We start from the raw sequence: 17,829 nt of genomic DNA, 5'->3' as shown, positions 1-17,829 counted from the left end.
GAAATTAATTCATGTGACTACCTGCATTATAGAACTCAGCCTGCTGACACGTAAATTCTCTAAATAGTGATGATGTGTGCATTTGCATGCACAAGCGTGCGTGCAAGCTACTGCATACATCAAAACAAATACAGACTTTTACACACACACACACACACCCCACCCCTCCTCCAAACTGATTCACAATCCTCACGCACAGGCACGGATGAGTACATGCAAAGAGGCTCATGCATGAATACTCTCCCTCGCTGCCTGTCACTCACTCAGGGAGTGTGTGCACACACACAGAACTCATTATAGATGCATATAGTACACACATATATAAACACTCTCGGACGCCTGGCACACACACATGCATGAATGCACACTCTCACTCTCTCCACCATACCTACCCCCGCAGTCATTGCACATGCATACACACGCACACATGCGTGCATACACATATAAATGCTCTTAGCCACATGCTCCAGCACACACTTGCAAACACACAATAAGCCTCACTCACTCAAATCCCTTGGCATGCACGCACACACTAATATAATTCAAGCACACATAGCACGTCAAACCTCTCTACAAATACAGTGTACACACACAGGGAGTCACGACACCCTTGCACACACACCCATTCCCAATCAGTCTAACAAAGAGATAAAAAACCGTATCCTGCATCATTCACTGGCTTTAATGCACTCTCACACACAGCAGGGCCAGCAAATGCAGAGAACAGATCTCAGGCATCTACTGACATCAGCCAGGCAAGGCCCTCCTTCTCCATCAGACACTGACATCACTTTTGCACAAAAGTGTTTCACCCCAAATTACAGGCGATCAAACCCTTCCTCTGTTGACAGTTAAGAATAGATCAATCTTACATACATGCAGCACACGGGGCCTCCTCTGAGGACGCTGTCCCCGCAGACTGTGTGGTCAAACTCTCATAAATAGGGACGAGTATCCCCGTCTGTCAATGCAAACAGAGAGGAGCCTGAGAAGCCCCAATTCTTCACTGGCCCCGCTACAACCACAGGAGTCAGACGTATGTAAATATATGGAAAACACTGAGGTGTGAGAGCGCATGCATTTCACAGAGCCACCATATGTGCTTTTTTCAGTGACGCAGGCTTCTTTTAATAAACCCAGGTTACTCTTACCCTACCGAGCCGCCAGTGTGAGCAGTATCCTTCTAGCCCTGGCCGGTCAACATCAGCAGGTCAAATTGGGCAGCAACAGGTCAATCACTATGAACAGGGCACCATCTAGTGTCGCATGCAGAGTATGAAGTTTTATTTTGACAGAATTAACAAAGCCATGTTGGGTGTGTGTGTCTGCTGGCTGTAACTCACGTGCAAAGTGTTTGCACCCTCATGAAACGCTGGGGTCACCGAGAGGTTAGTTTCAAGATGGAGTCGCACTAAAGCGCTTAAACAGAGCTGAATAAACCCAAAGGTGATGTGGACTTCTGGGTTTAGTGCGTGGTGTGCAGCAGATGTGACTGTTTGCACAGTCCATGCTAATAAACAAACCAAAGCCTGAGGAACTAACGCACCGGAGAGGAAGAGCGGAAGAAAAGATTCACTATTCCAAGCGGAGCTGCTGCTATCATTTTCACTATAACACTTATGATTTAAAGCTGGAAAATACACAAAATCAAAGACTTGAAATTGATGGTTTTGTCAAATAAAAGTCCTAACCTTTTAGAGATGTAGTGTACCATCCCATAACACAAAGAAAGGCAACAAATCAGTCATCAATGTACAACTTTAATTCTATAAATCTGTTATTAGAGGTGCAACACTTGGTCAAATGGATAACACATTGATTTGAAACTATTTTGATAAACGTCCTTTGTCAAATTAACACCTTTTTGATTTGATTAAGCAAAACCAAACAGATGACGATGTAAGTTTTGGACACTGTGGTGGAAAATCTAAACACCAAACATTCAACTGAGATCAATAATGGAATTTATCATAAACCAGCCCGGGTTTTTATATGATGTTACTATTGTTATTTTTGTTATGCCCTTACTGTGTGCAGCATGTCTCTAATAACGTCCCTATTTCACTTTTTCAAACACGTACAAACCGTCTGTTGCTGAACACTCCTGTACACCCCTCTGGGCTACTGTTTTGACCGCTTAAAGGTCAGTATGGAACTTTAATTTCACATCTTTTAAATCCAGTAGGCATTGACACTATTGGTAAAGTCTTACCCAACTGAACTTTGAATTATATCTTAAGGTGGGAAATTAAGTTGCAAACCTTCCACTTCAACCACAACAAACCAAACACCCTTTGACCAATCTAACCAAATGTGGCGACTGCAGGAGACATTGATATCTTTGAACACCTTTTAGAGCCAACCATTAACAGAGGCACTTTTTGCTCCTCTTGTATTGTTCTTCATTTTAGTCTTAATGGAAAAGGTTTAGGAAGGTTACGTTTTCCGGTGGTCACAGGTTGTTTAGGGTGTGGCAAAGATACCATGGTTGAATGAGCTCCCTTCAACAAAAACCAAACTTTGCAAGAACAATAAAACACAGCAAATGGTGTTTATTGTGTAGGAGTAGGACAATGTTATATGTGCATAATTCAATATTGTGTACTCTAATTGTGCAACAAACTAAGCTACAGTATATACAGACATCTATCATTAACTGTTGATAGCTGGATGACAGTTATACTGTATAACAGTAAATCTAGTTGGCCGGTAGCTTGGGCAGGACAGCCTTTAAAGACGATCCTCAGAGTGCCCAAGACTTTGGTATCATCTGCATCAAATGCAAAATGGTGACTCTTACTCTTACAGTGTAATATCAATCAATACAACTAAACACATCCATTAAAACATCCACATGAATATACTCAATGCAACAAATGTTATGCAGAATAAACTCCCCCCCCCACCCCGCATTATTTTCTCTCTATAAAATCCAGTTAAACAAACATTTAAATGTTACATATCCCATTAAAAGTAAAAGAGAACAATGTTATGAGGATCCCCCCCCCCCCCAAAGTATAGATAGCAACAATGCTTTGTGAAAAATATATGTATAGTAGAGTGAACTAAACATTTACAAGATTTTACAGGTGGAAACAAAACATTGTTTTAGACATAACTCTTTTGAATAATAATAATAATACCGCCCCACAGTCTTATGAACATGCTATGATCTCAAGTTACTCACTCCGGTCATTGTCCATGTGACGGCAGGCCCTCAGCCTGTCACAAGGTTGTGGTTTTGTCAGTGTGTGTACATGTTTCTAAGGGTGTATGTGCATCTGTATGTCAGTATGAGTGTGTTTGGTGTTTTCAGGCTCAACAGTCCCCTGAGTTGTGCGAGTGTGGCCCGGTCTCCAGTTTCCAGTCTCTCTGGTCGGTGGCCTCTGCCTGGCCTGATGTGGCGGGGGACAGGGACATCTGTCTGCGGGGGTTTCCGCTGTGCATCGTGTTCCAGTGGCGCTTCAGATCAGACGCTTTGATGAAGGCCTTTTCACAGGAACCGCAGTTGAACGGCCGCTCGCCCCGGTGCTGCCTTTCGTGGTCTTTCAGGTGAGACTTGTGCTTGAAGGCCTTTTCGCACATTTGGCACGCAAAGGGCCTCTCGTTGCTGTGGACCCTCTCGTGCCTCTTGAGGTCGGGGCCCCTGATGAAGGCCTTGCCGCACACCACGCAGCGGTGAGGCTTGAAGCCGGAGTGGATCTTCAGGTGCTCCTTGAGGTGGGCGGCGGTAGTGAAGGCTTTGGGGCAGTGCTCGCAGGCGTAGGGCCGGTTGGCGGTCAGAAGTCTCTCCTTTTTGGCGTTGTGGTCGATGGGCTTTGCACCCGAGGTCTGGCATGTGCCGTGGTCGCGGTGGCCGTACAGCAGGTACTCCAGCTTCATGTCGCTGGAGGAACCAGAGCCCCAGCCGTGGCTGTGAGGATCTTTGCTCATGTTGGTGTTGTAGTTGTGTGGCTGAGACACGTGCGAGCCCCCGGCGCTCATCCCATCCATCCCCTGATCGTAGAAGCTGTTCTTCCTCACCTCCTCCATAGCCAGCTCCTTCAGGATGGCGTCCTGGGCTCGCATCCCATGGTCCCCAGGAGCCTGGTTCTCCCGGGTCTTCATGTTGGTCAGCTCACGTTTCTGGGTGCACAGGTTATCCAGGAAGTTGATGCCCAGGATCTGGCCGGATGACATCATCATGTTGATGTCCTTCTTCCTCACTGCCAGCCTGGCTGTGTACATGTAATTGAGCACCTCCTCAAAGATATCAGAGCGGATGAAGTCTAGCTCCACGATGGAGTTGTCCTCGTCGCTCTGCTTCTTAAAGAGCTTTTTGAAGTAGTTGCTGCAGGCTGCCAAGACACAGCGGTGAGCCCTGAACTCTATGTTTTCCACCACCACCACCACATCACAGTGCTCACCTTCCATCCTCTGCTGGTTGAGCATCTTCAGGAAGGTGGCTTTGTGGTCATAGTCGATATATCTCAGTAAATCAGACATGTTGCACTTAAAACTGGAGCAACCTGTGGAAGAAAAACAGGATAAAGTCAAATACTTTGCCTTGCACGATGAAGCGGCAGGCAAACACCGTGCACAACTGAGGGGTGGAGCTCTGTTTGCATGCTTCTTACGATAATACATGCAAGTTGGCTACATAAGCAAACATTTACACTCAATTCGAAGAGCAACTTGAAAACTATTATGCATTTTTGTTTTAACAAATGTTTAAAAAAGCAGGGAGCCAGCAAAAGTAGCTAAATCAATCATGCAGAAAATATTTGGAAAAAACACGGCAGGCCCGATAGCAGTAAAAGCCGCAGTTTCGCTAATAAAACATATAAACGGCAACAGACACAAACAGACCCTCTTTGCTTAACTTCAGTAATGCGTTTTAGCCGCTCAGTTCGCGTGACAGTCGCGTGTCGTGCAGAAAGGATAACCTTAGCAAGAATATTTCACATTTCACTGCGCCCAGCCATTTTGGTCAGCAAGCCTCCATTGGCATGTTTCTTTAAAAGCAGTTCGCAAACAAGCGGAGAACACGGGCGGCAGCGAACACAGGCGAACAAAACGGCGGAACAAAAACGCGCCGTGTGGTTTCCCTGAGCCGTCCAAATCCACAAAGAAGAATATAGGAAATGTTAATACCCGAAAGCCCTGAATGCGATCCCTGTGTTGTCACGCAAGGCAGTCGACGACGATCCAAAGCTGTCGTTTTTCCTCTTCCTCCTCTTGTTGTGACTGTAGGCGCTGCACAGGAAGCGCCGCGTCGCTCTGCCGCCACCTGCTGCACCGGAGCGGGAACTCCACAGAGATCGTCTATACACGAAAAGATGACTTACTCACAGGCTGCTTCCTTTCTAGATTCTGCATCAAACTAAATATTACTATTTTTCTCACAAATGTTTTACATCTAAATATAACCTATGAAATAAATCACAGATCAATTAAAACATTGTACTTCAGACGTTGACAGCAAATGTGAATTATGCAAGAGTGAAGAATAACGCGTGATTCATGGGTTTTTTACGATTGCGCAATTTGATTTAGCCCTTAATAAAGACTTTCAGACATTACAAGTGTAATTGTAATAGCATACAACAAACTTTTCAATATCAGTATAAACATTTCAAATTCATGAAGCTAATATCCTATCTAAGTTTTTCTTAAATTGAATTAAATGTAATTCAAATATTTGTTAGTGGTTGTCTTGTAACAAATAATAAATGCATGGTAGGCCTACTTACTATTTAAATATATTAGCACTCGTTCTTTTGGTGGTTTAATTTTTGATGCACCTACCCTTAATGTGCTTAAATGATCACCAAAAATACAGTGAGTCCTAATTTACTCCCCTTTCAACAGTTTTCGGAATAAGGTTTGGCAAATTAAATAAAGAGGGACTGATAATAATTTTGTTCTGACCTTGTTCTTGATCCACATCTTTACTATCTCACATGTACCATTATCTCTTTAACCCACGGACTTGTGCACATCTTTCAGTAAAGTACATTCCTGCTGAATCCTGTAGAGCTCTTCCGATATAAAAAGCATTTATATCAAAGCATCAGTTCACATTTTCTATCGTTATTTTACATTAGATCTCTTAGTTTTGTGCTTATCTTTATGCATTAAATCACCAAGACAAATTCCTTCCATGTGCAAACCTCTGACTCTGATATTTGCATTGTTCATATCTTACCCAGCAACAGAAACAGAGTGAGAGCTCTAACCGTGTTCAGCTCTTTGATCCTCTCGGGCACACACGCACGTACACAGCAGGCGGAGCTCTGGAGCCTGCGTGCCTCAAACATAATTACCTATAGCTGTAAAAATCCTGTCTTAATTACCCCAAGGGTGCTTCTTTAAACAGAACAATTACACGTTTCCAGCATTTCGTTTAATGAATAATAGATGGACTGCAATTTCCAAATTCAACCCCCTTCCGTTAATATCACTATGCATTTTAAAACCAATGTCTGAGTTTATAGATTATAATAACCACATGTTGCACATCAGGTTATTTCAGTGCCCGAGGACATGAACACTGTTTATGATTTTACAGCTTAGGTTGTTCTTTGAGACCATACATTTGAGCTTATTTGTTGTTAAAATGAATACAATCAACTAATTTAAAGAACAGTGTCCAATATAATTGCTCTTTAAATCATCAGTTGCAAATGAACATAATAGGAATCCATGGGATTACAAGTGGGTCATACCTGGTTATTGTGAATTCAGCAGGTATTGCTCAAAACGGAAAAAAATCGGTTTCAACACCGACTGTTACAAACACATCAATACTCAATCAATGGGTCCAAGGGTGACACGTTTCGGTACTGTGGTCAACATTTTATTATTTGAGAAGGAAACAGCAAATTAAAAACAAATGCATTTGCCACTTTTATTTCACCACTCTGAGGAAAACATGGCTGTACAGGAACAAAACTTGGTTATTCAGATACAGTTGGACAGATGAGGGAGGCATAAAGTTGACATGTTCAAGGTGGGAGGTGGGTGGGGGTGTTTACAGATCTCTCTTGGCTTTGCTTCTAATTTAGGCAGCGCTCGGCAGTCTGAGCCCTTTGCCTCCCTGTCACACAAAACTGGGGCTTGCTAGCCGATCATCTACCCTGGTGAACATTCAACGCCTGCGCAGGCACATTAAAACATATTTCTTTCACAGAAATATTGATTCCTTGGCGTTTGCCAAAACAGGCCTTATTCTAGGTGGAATCAATCGATGAGAAAACAATTAAAAAGCTCAAACGATCTTTAAAAAAGGAAAATGCAATTCAAGTAGACGTGAGTCAAATCAACCGTGAAAGATAATTTGCTATTCTCCTAGGAAAGCTTTGATATGTACAGAACCGGGCCGTAGTGATTTCTGTTGTGGCAAACTTTACGGAAAATCATTGTGTTGTTGGAGTGAGTGAGGCAATGTTTGCTGGCAAATGAGGCTGGCACTTCTACAGCAAGGTTAAATAGTGTATGCTCCCTAACGTATACAGCCTACAGCGATTTCTGGAGTGATGGCTTTATTTCATAAATAAAACGTTGCTACAATAATTATTCTCAATAATCATAAAAATGCATCAAAGTCATAAGGCAGTGAAAGCAAACCGTTTGCTTGCCGCACACACAGGGATTCGGCGTGCAGGCGGTTCGAGAACCATTTTTTAAAATTGTACGGTTTTCAGTATAATCTTGCCGTTTGTTGGATAATGCAACGTTGCGTCCTTCTCATGCAAGATGCATTCATGTATTTTGCAGGTGATGGTTGCGACTAGCGGAGAGCTGCAGCATTCGGAGAGTAGGAGCCTTTCTAGTCTTCTGAGAGTCTCGGAGTATTATGTTGGAGTTGGATTCTGGGAGGTTGAACAGAAAACAGCCCTCAGAGTTACTCCTGGAAGAACAGAGAAACAGCAGTTAGTAAATCCTGTGGATTTAGTCACATATGACCCTTCAGCCACAGTGCAAGCTGCCAAAGACTGAGAAAACACCCTGATAAAAGTTTATGGAAATCTTACCACCATAAACAGAAGCACAGAGGGACTACAGAAGTGCACACACAACATAGATACACACAGGCTGCAGGGTAACACTAAAACTAACAAACTGACTAGCTGTGCTCGCAGCGGGTCAACTATTTTACTACCAATTTAAAGCGTGACAACAAAAAATGAGTCACACAGTCTGGTGTCACAGCCGAGGAATAATACAGAAAAGCATCTTCCTCTTATCTCTGTGTGGTTTGAATTTTAATGATAGTTCATCAAAATAAAAAACATCAACTCTTCTCCAGTACGCTTTAAAAAAACTAAATAATCTAAGATCTGTCCTTTGGCAAATACATGGAGGGATTCTAAATCAGCACTTTATGCAAAACAATAGCATTTTCTTTTTTTTATAAAACAATTGGAAATGTATTTCATGTGATGGATGTGTTAATTCCACATGCATAGAGACTTTGAGATTAGTTAGGGTTATTCATACATGTTATGTGCTGCAAGGGATTAGGATATACTGAATAAAGTGGCTAAAAGAATACACGTGTTGCCATATATTTGATTGGTATATTATATGTTTTGAACTATAAGTAATGTATTTTTTAAACAGCGATGTTGTTCTGTATACATAGTATTTCTGCTGATTCATTATCATCATGACTGATCAAGTAGGGATGCTGATGAAGCAAAGAAGGCTGGAAATGTTTGGTTGATAAAAGGTTAGTGTGCTGGAGACGTGCTTTTATTTTGAAGGACTTTTAGCTCACACAGGTCAGCACCACGCCGCGTGTGTGTTCTCAAAGCAAGACATCGTTTAATTTACACTTTTGCTCTTAATAACACTACTACTTTTTTCATGATACCGTTCATCCCCAACACTCTGTGTGTATCTACAGTGGACAAGCATCCAAAAGACCAGAGAAATACACATTCAGCATCCTGTTAAAGGTGATACTCAGAAAAGTAGTAGTCTGAAATCAGACACACACAAGACTGAGAGCAAGGCAGCAGAAACAAAGCCAAGCATTCCCATGTGGTGAGTCACACAAGTACACACATGCATGCCCTTCATCCCAAACCCTGCGCCTTGGGATCTTTTAAGTTAAGAGCGAATGAAATAACAAGCTTCAGAGCCAAAAAGGTGAATTAGAATAAACTGGACAAACCCAGTTTCCAGATTTAAAAAGCTGGAGAGAAAAGGAGGCGAGGGTTTGACGACATGCTGTGGGTGCCATGGAATGAGAGGGTCCCTCACGCTGCTCCACACCTGAACTAATCCTCACAATACTGCCAGACGGGCGAGTTGAAACACAAATGGCTGCATTTGTGAGGTTTTCAGTAACACAGGCAGAAGGACTGCTGACCTATTTATCCCCCCACCACAGAAAGGAAGAGTGCAGCTGAGAAGAGCCATATGTCACAGATTGTTTAAAACAAAAGTGTCTTAAAGAAACCGTTTTAGCATGACAGGGATTCAGCTCATGCAAGAACATTACTCAGATTCATTTTTGCTCATATTATTGGTATACGTGGTCATGTATGAAGCTGCCCAGGTAAGGAATAGGATTTTTCTTGTGAGGACGGAGTTGACAACAGCCTAAAGCTCGTCTTTGTTCACTCAGGATCAGATTTCAGTCGATACGGGTTGGTCTGCAGACAGACTGTGAGAAGCAGGAGCCGGTTCTGCCGGTATTTAATCGCTCATCACCGCCGGGCCCCTTTGTGAGGCGGCACAATGTAAAAAAAACAATGCTGATCAATGTTTTTACTGAATATTGCACGACATGCAGGCAACAACTGTTTCAATCTAACTTGTTTTCTTCTGTACTGTAAACACGTCTCCAGATCCCACATGTTTTTATTTAGGGAAGCAGGTTTTACATGATTTGTTAGTTTTTTTTAGAAAGCGACAACCCTATTGTGTTTATATGGGGGGGATTAGCCATGTTACATGCTCTGTCCACACCGCAGCTCTCTTTAAAAAGAAAAGCCTTGTTTCTTTCCAGCAGGGGGGGGTGTTGCAGTCATATTACAGGAGGTTGCATGAGACTGCCAGCAGCATTACTGTAAAGCGTTTTAAGCCTTGTCATTATGAGTGGAGACTATAATATCCGGTGTGTGCACACACACACACGCATCAGCTGACCTTTTCTCTGCAGGGGGGGTGAAGCTGGAAGGACAACAGCGTGATGCATTAGCTGTGTGTCTGCAGCAGGGAGAAGAAGTGCTGATGGGAAAAGCAGCATGCCCAAGAATGGAGACCAGCTTGAAAAAGACCAGACTACAAACGGAGCGAGCCGGGACCAGGACTGGGACCTTGTTGTCTTACCTGGGTCAGTCCTCCCCCTCCTCTGGCGTGATCTCTGTCTCTTTATGTACCACTACTTTGGTCACTGACATGTCAGGATGCTGTTCTTTAGCCTCCTTTATGGCCTGAGCCAGAGCCTACATACGGGGGGGTGCAGTGCCAGGAGAGGTCACCAGGGGGAGACAGAAAATGGGGAAGGCGGGAGGGAGGGAGCGGGGATGTTTGATTGTGAGTCAATATGCCAACAGGGAAGCCATTTTTAGTTACATTTATCATACTTTCAGTATTTGTTAATGTCACATCACAAGTTAATAACGTTGTGTTTTTAATATCTCATCCTGAGCCCGTCTATGAACCTGTACTGTGCTCGCAACGTCCCGAGGGCTCACTAACATTTAACTTGAATCCATTTATTGAATGAGGAATACAGTAAAGATACAGAAGCATAAAGGAGGAACGATCTGGAAACTGACTGACCTCATCGTGGTCGATGTCCGAGTCTCCTGTGATGACGATCCTCTTCTCAATTCTCGTCTCCGATATTCCTCCTTTCACCATCTGGAGAACAGAGGGGAGGAAGGCCACTTAAGAAAAAATCAATCTACACACAAACAATATGGCAAAAAATGAGAAGTACTACAATAAAAATAAATAAAAAATGATGGTTGATCATTTAAACAATGTGCAACTTTAGTTTAATTCATTCAAAACTTGGTTCCGTTGTTTAAGGCAAACACTCACTGGTTGCAGCTTAAATAATTTGAATATATTTTTGTTTTACTTTCTACCTTTAGCTTCTTTACTTTTGGAGAACAAAAAATAAAAGTCGTTGTAGGATTGATCATGACTTTGAGAACATATAGTGGGCATTTGAAAATAGTTTCTGATTATTAAAGGACAAAATAATCAGCAATAAAAGGGATGTTTATTAGCAGCCGTAATCAAAGTGAAATCCAACCCATCAGTAACACACTTCAATAACATCACCTCATTATTTCCGCCTATGCACAAGTTAACGCAACTTTAATACGGACGTCTCAGCCGGCTGAAAAAGTGTCTTTGAACAGCATTTACTCCTCTACTGTTGCTTTAAATCCTGCAGTAAAGAAAGCCTAAAGCAGACACTCACAGGCTGCGGCCGTGTTTGCGGATTCAAGTGTTCAGAAACCAAAAGGGGACAATAGATGACCTCTGACCTTTGTGATGTGTGTGGTTGTCGTGGTGCTGGTGGTTTCCGAGGTGATGGTCTGAGCACTCAGCAACACCCCAGGGTCTACGTCACCATTAGTGTCAGGCTGGTGATAAGCAAAACACTCGTATTATATTTATACTCCAGATAAACAAACGACTATCTAATACAATCAGGGTATCGAGTAGCCGTCTAAAGGCTAAATGGCCGACTGCAGGAAAGGGATTACAGAAAGAGTAATAATAGGGCCTCTTTAAGCAGAACACAGGCAAAGTGAATGTAAAATGACAGATTTTGTACCTCTGCAGACTCATAGGTGATAGTTTTTGTCTCTGTGTGGACAACAGGCACCTCTTTGGTTCCCACCTCGACGACATCCAGACTCTAACGGGGGAAAAGAGGGCACAAATTAATGCATGCAGACCAAAACCATCTGTGCTGTAACTTAATTAGCTGTCATGCCTGACTCAAAGTGCTGCTGTAGGTGTTCACTGTATGCCTTTGTACTAAAAATATCTCCACACTGTTACACGAGAAATTTAATTGACACAAATAAAAGCCACATGCTAATGAAGTAAGCCCTCACTGAAGGGCTTGCATCTCTAAAAGGAGCATGCAGTCATGCATTAGTCCCTGATCCAGTGAAGGAGTGGATGCTGGAGAATGCAAATCACAAGGTTTTCGATCAAGAGTGTGCACCACATCATATAAGCAGCTCCCCAGAACACACTACCAAATTAGACGGATTTATCCATGCTTTTTGGTCGAAGTTTTTTGCCGTGATTATTAGTTGCAGATTGTGTTGGCAGGAGGGGAGGGTGGAGGTGAAGTGACAGGGCGGAGGCTGAGGCCGCCGGAGGTGATGCAGGGTTACCTCCCACTGGGACACGGCTGGTGGAGTCACTTCGTGTGGGGGGGACTTCTGCTCTTCTTCTGACGCCCAGTTTTTCAAAACTTCAGTTTCATCTTTATCTTCTTCTGATGCTACTATATCTTCAGTCGCTTCTTCCTCAACACCGTCATCTGCCAGTTTCAAATCCAGCTCTTCCTTATCGGTCTTCTCTTGCTCTAGTTCTTCCATCTCTTCTTCTGAGCTGTCCGTCTGTGCGTAATGGAATTTTTCTTTTTCGAAGGACAGTGTTTTCACAATGTCGTCAAAGAACTCTCGTTCTTCCTCCTGTGCACGTGAACATTCAACCTTCTCTTCATCCACTTCCTCAATACCATTTTCTACCTCTGCTGGGAGCTTTTCTTCCTGGAAATACTGCACTTCATTGGAGAACTTGACTCTCTTGCCATCTACTTCTGTGAGCTCTCCCTCCCATTCATCTGTACTTTCTAACTGTTCTTCAAAGCCTCAAAACTACTTTCTGCTGCTTCCCCTTCATTGCGTCCATCCTCTTTCAAGGTCAGGTTCTCTTCTTTCTCACAATCTCGGATGTAGATAGGAGCCACAACAAATCTGAATCTATCATTTACCTGATTTGACATCAACGCCTCCTCTTCCACTCCCTCCTCCTCTAGGACTTCCTCACTTCCCTTTTCTGCTGCTAAGGTCGGCTCTGGAGACTCTGCTGACGCGCTACTGCCATACACGCTCTCATCTATCCCTACATGTGCAGCACCTGGCTGATTATCTGCTACCAGCTCCACTGACGCACACTTCTGGAGAGGTGCAGTGCCTGAAACATCACGACTGTAGTCACTAATATCCTCGTGCAACACAGCTACATAATCTACCCCCCCCTCTGCAGGCTCTGTGCCTGCGGCAGTAGTTTGCTCTGGCTCTGTGGTCTGGATATTCACCGTTGGCCCCGTCGACTCGGCTGGTGCTGCCTCCGTCTCTGTGGCAACCACCATTTCCTCCTGCGGTTCAGCGGATGTCTGAGAATGATAATTGAACCATTAGATGATGTTTTTACTCCACTAAAATCCATTCAGTATACAGGGCAGGTTTCACATCACACCTGATAGAGAGAAAAGGGTTAAGTGGGTTATTAGGGGATGTATTGACACGCATGAATGGATATAACTCGCGATACTGGGTTAACTGGGTTTGTGATTTTCTCACAAATGGGATGAAGGCAAATATGACTGAAACTGTATCTGACAAAATCCTACAGAATCTATTTCCATCTTTTTCTTCAGATTGAGGAAGGAATAAACTATGCAAAATAAAACATGTTTTCTTTGGGAAAGTTTAAATGTCTTTTGACTAACAAAATGTGTGTGGTTTATTCTAATTCAAATCTAAGCTAAAATGCTGCCAAACATCCTAATTAAAACATGATGGTGCATCCTCAATTAATAAATCTTCACCTGCAATGTCTGCATGTTATTGAAACTTGATACAGATAGTGACACGCATGATGAAACAACTAAAGTCAAAAGAAAAACTGATTTGAATCGTTGCATATTTGTATCGTAAATTGACTTTCTTGTATACATTCCTTTGTGTTATACATTTTTACTATACAATTACACAACAGGCACACATATTTAAAGGCAATTAAGGTTGAGGTTACACAAAAAAACAATACAGAGTTCAAATCTGCGAGGACCAGAGAGGAGTGGTCACCTTTTCAGAGGAGGGAACCCATCCCAGCGTAGACTGATGGTACAGAGGGATGGACACAAACAGAGAAAGGCAAAGAGAGGAAAGTCAAAAGTCACAGTGAACACCAGACACAGAGCAAAAGGACAGAGGGTGGAGAAATAAAGGCTTGGAAAAGAGAAATACTGTATGGATTGTATGGAATACCGGTGTTTAACAAATAATAGAAACCCAAAGGAAATCCAGGTTTGGGATCACTGATTCATCGTCAGCATATTTCCTCTTTTACGGTAGACCCATACAATTTGTTTTCTGACATGTTAAAGAGGCAGAGGGGGATTTTGGAAGATGAGGTGGGGAAAAGCTGCAGCGATGGCACTTAGCCAGGGCTATGAAGTCACTGCTTTCAGCAAACAGATAAGAGCTGAAAGAAAGAAAAATGGTGCAGCGGAGCAAAACTGTGGGAAAACAAACAGGAGGCAGAGCTCCCATTTCTTTCCTTATCAGCTGCGGGAGTCAGTTGCTGAGGCAAGGTGAGCTGAGCTAGCCGTCAACAAACTCAAAAACAAACCCAAAACAGTTGTATCAGAAAAGAAGCAGCGGGTTTTTATTGCAACAGAAACCGGCGGTTTGGCGAGTGTGTGAGAGTAAACGCTGTTAAGGTTAGCCATGCAGAGCGTTTGGTTACACTGTTGTTATACTGGTTTGGCTGCTGCTGGAGGGAAGGCAATGGGGCTGGTTGAGGGAGGTGTTGGTGGTGGAGGTATGGAGGGAAGCAGCCAAAACCGAGTTGTTGTTTTTAGGTTTTATACAGTACCGCTGCTAAGGATGTAGTAGAGGATTCAGAAATGGTAATCTGAGTCAGCCTGGACTGCTCCTTTTGGACGTCTTCGAAGAACTCTGACTGCTCCTTTTGGACCTCTTCGAAGAACTCTGACTGCTCCTTTCGGACCTCTTCGAAGAACTCTGACTTCTTCGTTTGGACCTCTTCAAAGAACTCTGACTTCTTCGTTTGGACCTCTTCAAAGAACTCTGACTTCTTAGTCTGGACCTCTTTGAAGGACTTGGTCTGCTCTGTTTGTCCCTCTTCGAAGGTGAAGAACTCTGCTTCCTGGTTTACGCCGTTAGTCATCTCTATGACTTCATTCGTCACACTGATGACCTCCGAAGCCTCGGTCTTCACCTCCTCAGATATCCAGGATGCCATGGCCTTTTTAGGGGAGTCGATACCTTTGATCTGAGTCAAGTCTTCAGTTTTTATCTCGATCCTCAGACGCTGTGTCTTGTCTTCTGCGTTTCTTGCCTCTACAGAAGTGTCTTCTTTTATGGTTTCTTTCTCTTTTGAAGCTGATAGCATTTCATTCTCCTCAGCTTCGTCCTCTTCAGGAATGATGGACTCCTCTTCTTCATCAACAGGACTCATCGCTTTGCCCTCTGTGTCGACTTTATCCTCTGAATCCTTCAAAATAATGAGCGTCCCTTTCTTGTCGCTGATGGCCTGGGACACTTCCTGTCTGACAGCTCCGGGGCTGACCTTCAGCTCCGCCCTCTCCGAAAGCTCCTCCTGGGAGTCGGGGGTTTTCTCGTCCACCTCCCTGAGGGTTCCGTCCATGAAGACGTCGTCGTCCATCGTGGTTGACAGACTAAGCCCGTGAGGCCCTGAGGAAGTGGCCAAATCTGTCGCCATACTATCCACCACGTATTTCACCAGATATCTTGCCGCCTGAGGAGACACTTGGCTTATTGGACATGGGTCGTTCAAGTTAATAGACAGAGGGCATCACAAAGCCAAGACAGGGAGAGTAAGCTCTAGAGAATATTTATCTAGAGATGACACACACACAGACTGAGCTCCACTTGGACAAAGATGACACACTCGGTATGTAGTGTTTCACCTAGTTTCTGCCTTTTATTACAAAATATATATAAACGTTAAGACTATAATAATGTATTTTGGAACCTTAACGACCAAATAAATGTCCTCTTCTGGATTTTAAAGTTATATATAATTTGATTTATATCAGATATGTATTTTTAGAACTATAATTATAGTAAAAAGCGATACAGACAGATAGGAAAAAGCAGAATTAAGCAAGAAAATGGGAAAACTATAAATGTGGAGTAGTGAAAATACCAATAACTGTGCCATTGTCCAGATACGTCTGGAGCTAGGTAGAAACAACGGGCAAAACACAACACCACATTCACAAAATAGACCTTTTTCTTTTCATGTGAAACAAAAAACGGAAGAAGTTTACCTCAGAGAGTTTAGGCTCCACCTCCTCTTTTGTCTCTTCTCCTGCAGGCTGCTCGTCTTTAGTCTAAAAGGAGGAAGACATGCAGAAATGATTAAGAAGTTCAAACATATTGATACAGGCGCAATAAAGACCATGTCCACATGATCAAATGGACATGATCCAGATCCAAGATTTCTTCCAGGAAATCGGGATCTTTTTATTTCTGAGATTAGTCGTCAGAGGCTGTAATTCGTGCTGCTCATTTGTTCTGCATTCAGATTATGTTAGACACCACCAGGAGAAACTCAGCTCCTAACTCCAGCATGTAATGTCACAGAGAACCTCATTGATGATTAATGACTGCATCATCCGAGACAACAAGAGATAAATTAATATGCAAATCAGCTCCTAATGATGAGCTATAGTGAGAAACCGTATGGTGGGAGTCGCAGAGAGAGACATTTATTCGCTCAATAACTTCGAATGACTCCCCAGATAAATGTACTCCGTCTCTAGTGCTTCTTTAATATGCACTAGAGACATTAGGAATATAAAATACATCGCACCAGACTCCTTTTGATGTAGAACATATAGCTCTCTAGCCCCATTATGATTACTGAATTTACTGCACTATGACTCATTATGCAAACATCGGGGATGGATGTGTTTGTTTTGGTAAAAGTCTCCTTGGTGATGTCATGCTTCACACACAAACACGCCGTCACTCAGTCGGCTTCAGCGGCTTACGTCCTGCGGCTCCAGTGGCACTATCATCGGCGGTTCGTCCGCTCTGGGTGAGCGCGCCGGGGACGAGGAGAGTCTCTTCTCCCATTCGGTCAGGCCCGAAGTATTGTCCCCCGTCTCCAGGAAGGAGCGCTTCAGCTCGCTGATGCTGGTCTGGTGCTTGACCATCTCTTCCAGAGGCGAGGCGTCCTACAGTAACCGGTCAACCATGACACAAGGAGATGAGGCCAGGAGCAGCGCGAGGGGGGAACGACGGCCATGCTTTATGTACGCAACGGTAGCTTGCAATATCCAATGAATTACCATGACAACGATGGGAAGCAAAAAATGCAGTTTGGAAAAAGTCTGGATAAATCAATACAGACTTTAATTAACTGCATTTCAAGCTCAGTATTCATGTTGAATGTCCACAGCAACACAAAACGTTCACTCACATGGCAGCTGTAACTAAGAGGGAAGCAGCTTGTACTTAAATGCTAAGACAGCATTTAGGACCGGCTTTATCCAAATAAAATAAAGGAAAACATGCACAGGTTCACAGACTTTAGTTCTAGAGGTTTAGTTAAGCACAACACTCCCAAATCTCATTAGAAGTTAAGACCTTCTGCAAACACTGACTTAACGCAGTTTGATTTGTGTCGCTTTTAATTTGGATGCTCACAGGAAGAAATCTGTTAGATAAAAACGTACTAAAAATATTTCACACAAACTCCAGAAGACAAACCAACACGGGCACTGGTATGTTAGACCTATTTGTTATCAGTTAAGATCCTTTAAAGGAAAATACCTGCATGCACATTTGA

General features: G+C 43.2%; 2 protein-coding genes across 7 annotated transcripts in view; both read right to left on the bottom strand.

The window, feature by feature from the left end:
* Positions 1-1,740: 1,740 nt before the first annotated feature.
* LOC134866506 (zinc finger and BTB domain-containing protein 14-like) lies at positions 1,741-5,221 on the bottom strand. Its single transcript, XM_063886717.1, has 2 exons — positions 5,134-5,221; positions 1,741-4,508 (listed from the first exon to the last, which is right to left on the bottom strand). The coding sequence occupies exon 2, from the start codon at positions 4,483-4,485 to the stop codon at positions 3,319-3,321; it is 1,167 nt and encodes a 388-aa protein (XP_063742787.1). The 5' UTR covers positions 4,486-4,508; positions 5,134-5,221; the 3' UTR covers positions 1,741-3,318.
* Positions 5,222-6,822: 1,601 nt separating this feature from the next.
* LOC134865782 (band 4.1-like protein 3) overlaps positions 6,823-17,829 on the bottom strand; it is a 48,837-nt gene continuing 37,830 nt past the window's right edge. For 5 of the 6 annotated variants that reach the window (XM_063885498.1, XM_063885495.1, XM_063885499.1 and 2 more), the window contains 10 exons: positions 17,030-17,215; positions 16,304-16,366; positions 14,863-15,768; positions 14,070-14,102; positions 13,298-13,375; positions 11,792-11,875; positions 11,499-11,597; positions 10,780-10,860; positions 10,324-10,439; positions 6,823-7,891 (listed from right to left, as the gene is read on the bottom strand). In XM_063885498.1, the coding sequence (XP_063741568.1) occupies positions 10,329-10,439; positions 10,780-10,860; positions 11,499-11,597; positions 11,792-11,875; positions 13,298-13,375; positions 14,070-14,102; positions 14,863-15,768; positions 16,304-16,366; positions 17,030-17,215 (1,641 nt within the window). In that variant the 3' untranslated portion in view covers positions 6,823-7,891; positions 10,324-10,328. The remainder of the gene's footprint in view (positions 7,892-10,323; positions 10,440-10,779; positions 10,861-11,498; positions 11,598-11,791; positions 11,876-13,297; positions 13,376-14,069; positions 14,103-14,862; positions 15,769-16,303; positions 16,367-17,029; positions 17,216-17,829) is intronic. The other variant, XM_063885497.1, reaches the window with a different exon arrangement.

This window comes from Eleginops maclovinus, chromosome 6, assembly GCF_036324505.1.
Source record: "Eleginops maclovinus isolate JMC-PN-2008 ecotype Puerto Natales chromosome 6, JC_Emac_rtc_rv5, whole genome shotgun sequence".
NCBI lineage: Eukaryota > Metazoa > Chordata > Actinopteri > Perciformes > Eleginopidae > Eleginops > Eleginops maclovinus.
This window is presented reverse-complemented; position numbering and strand designations above follow the sequence as displayed.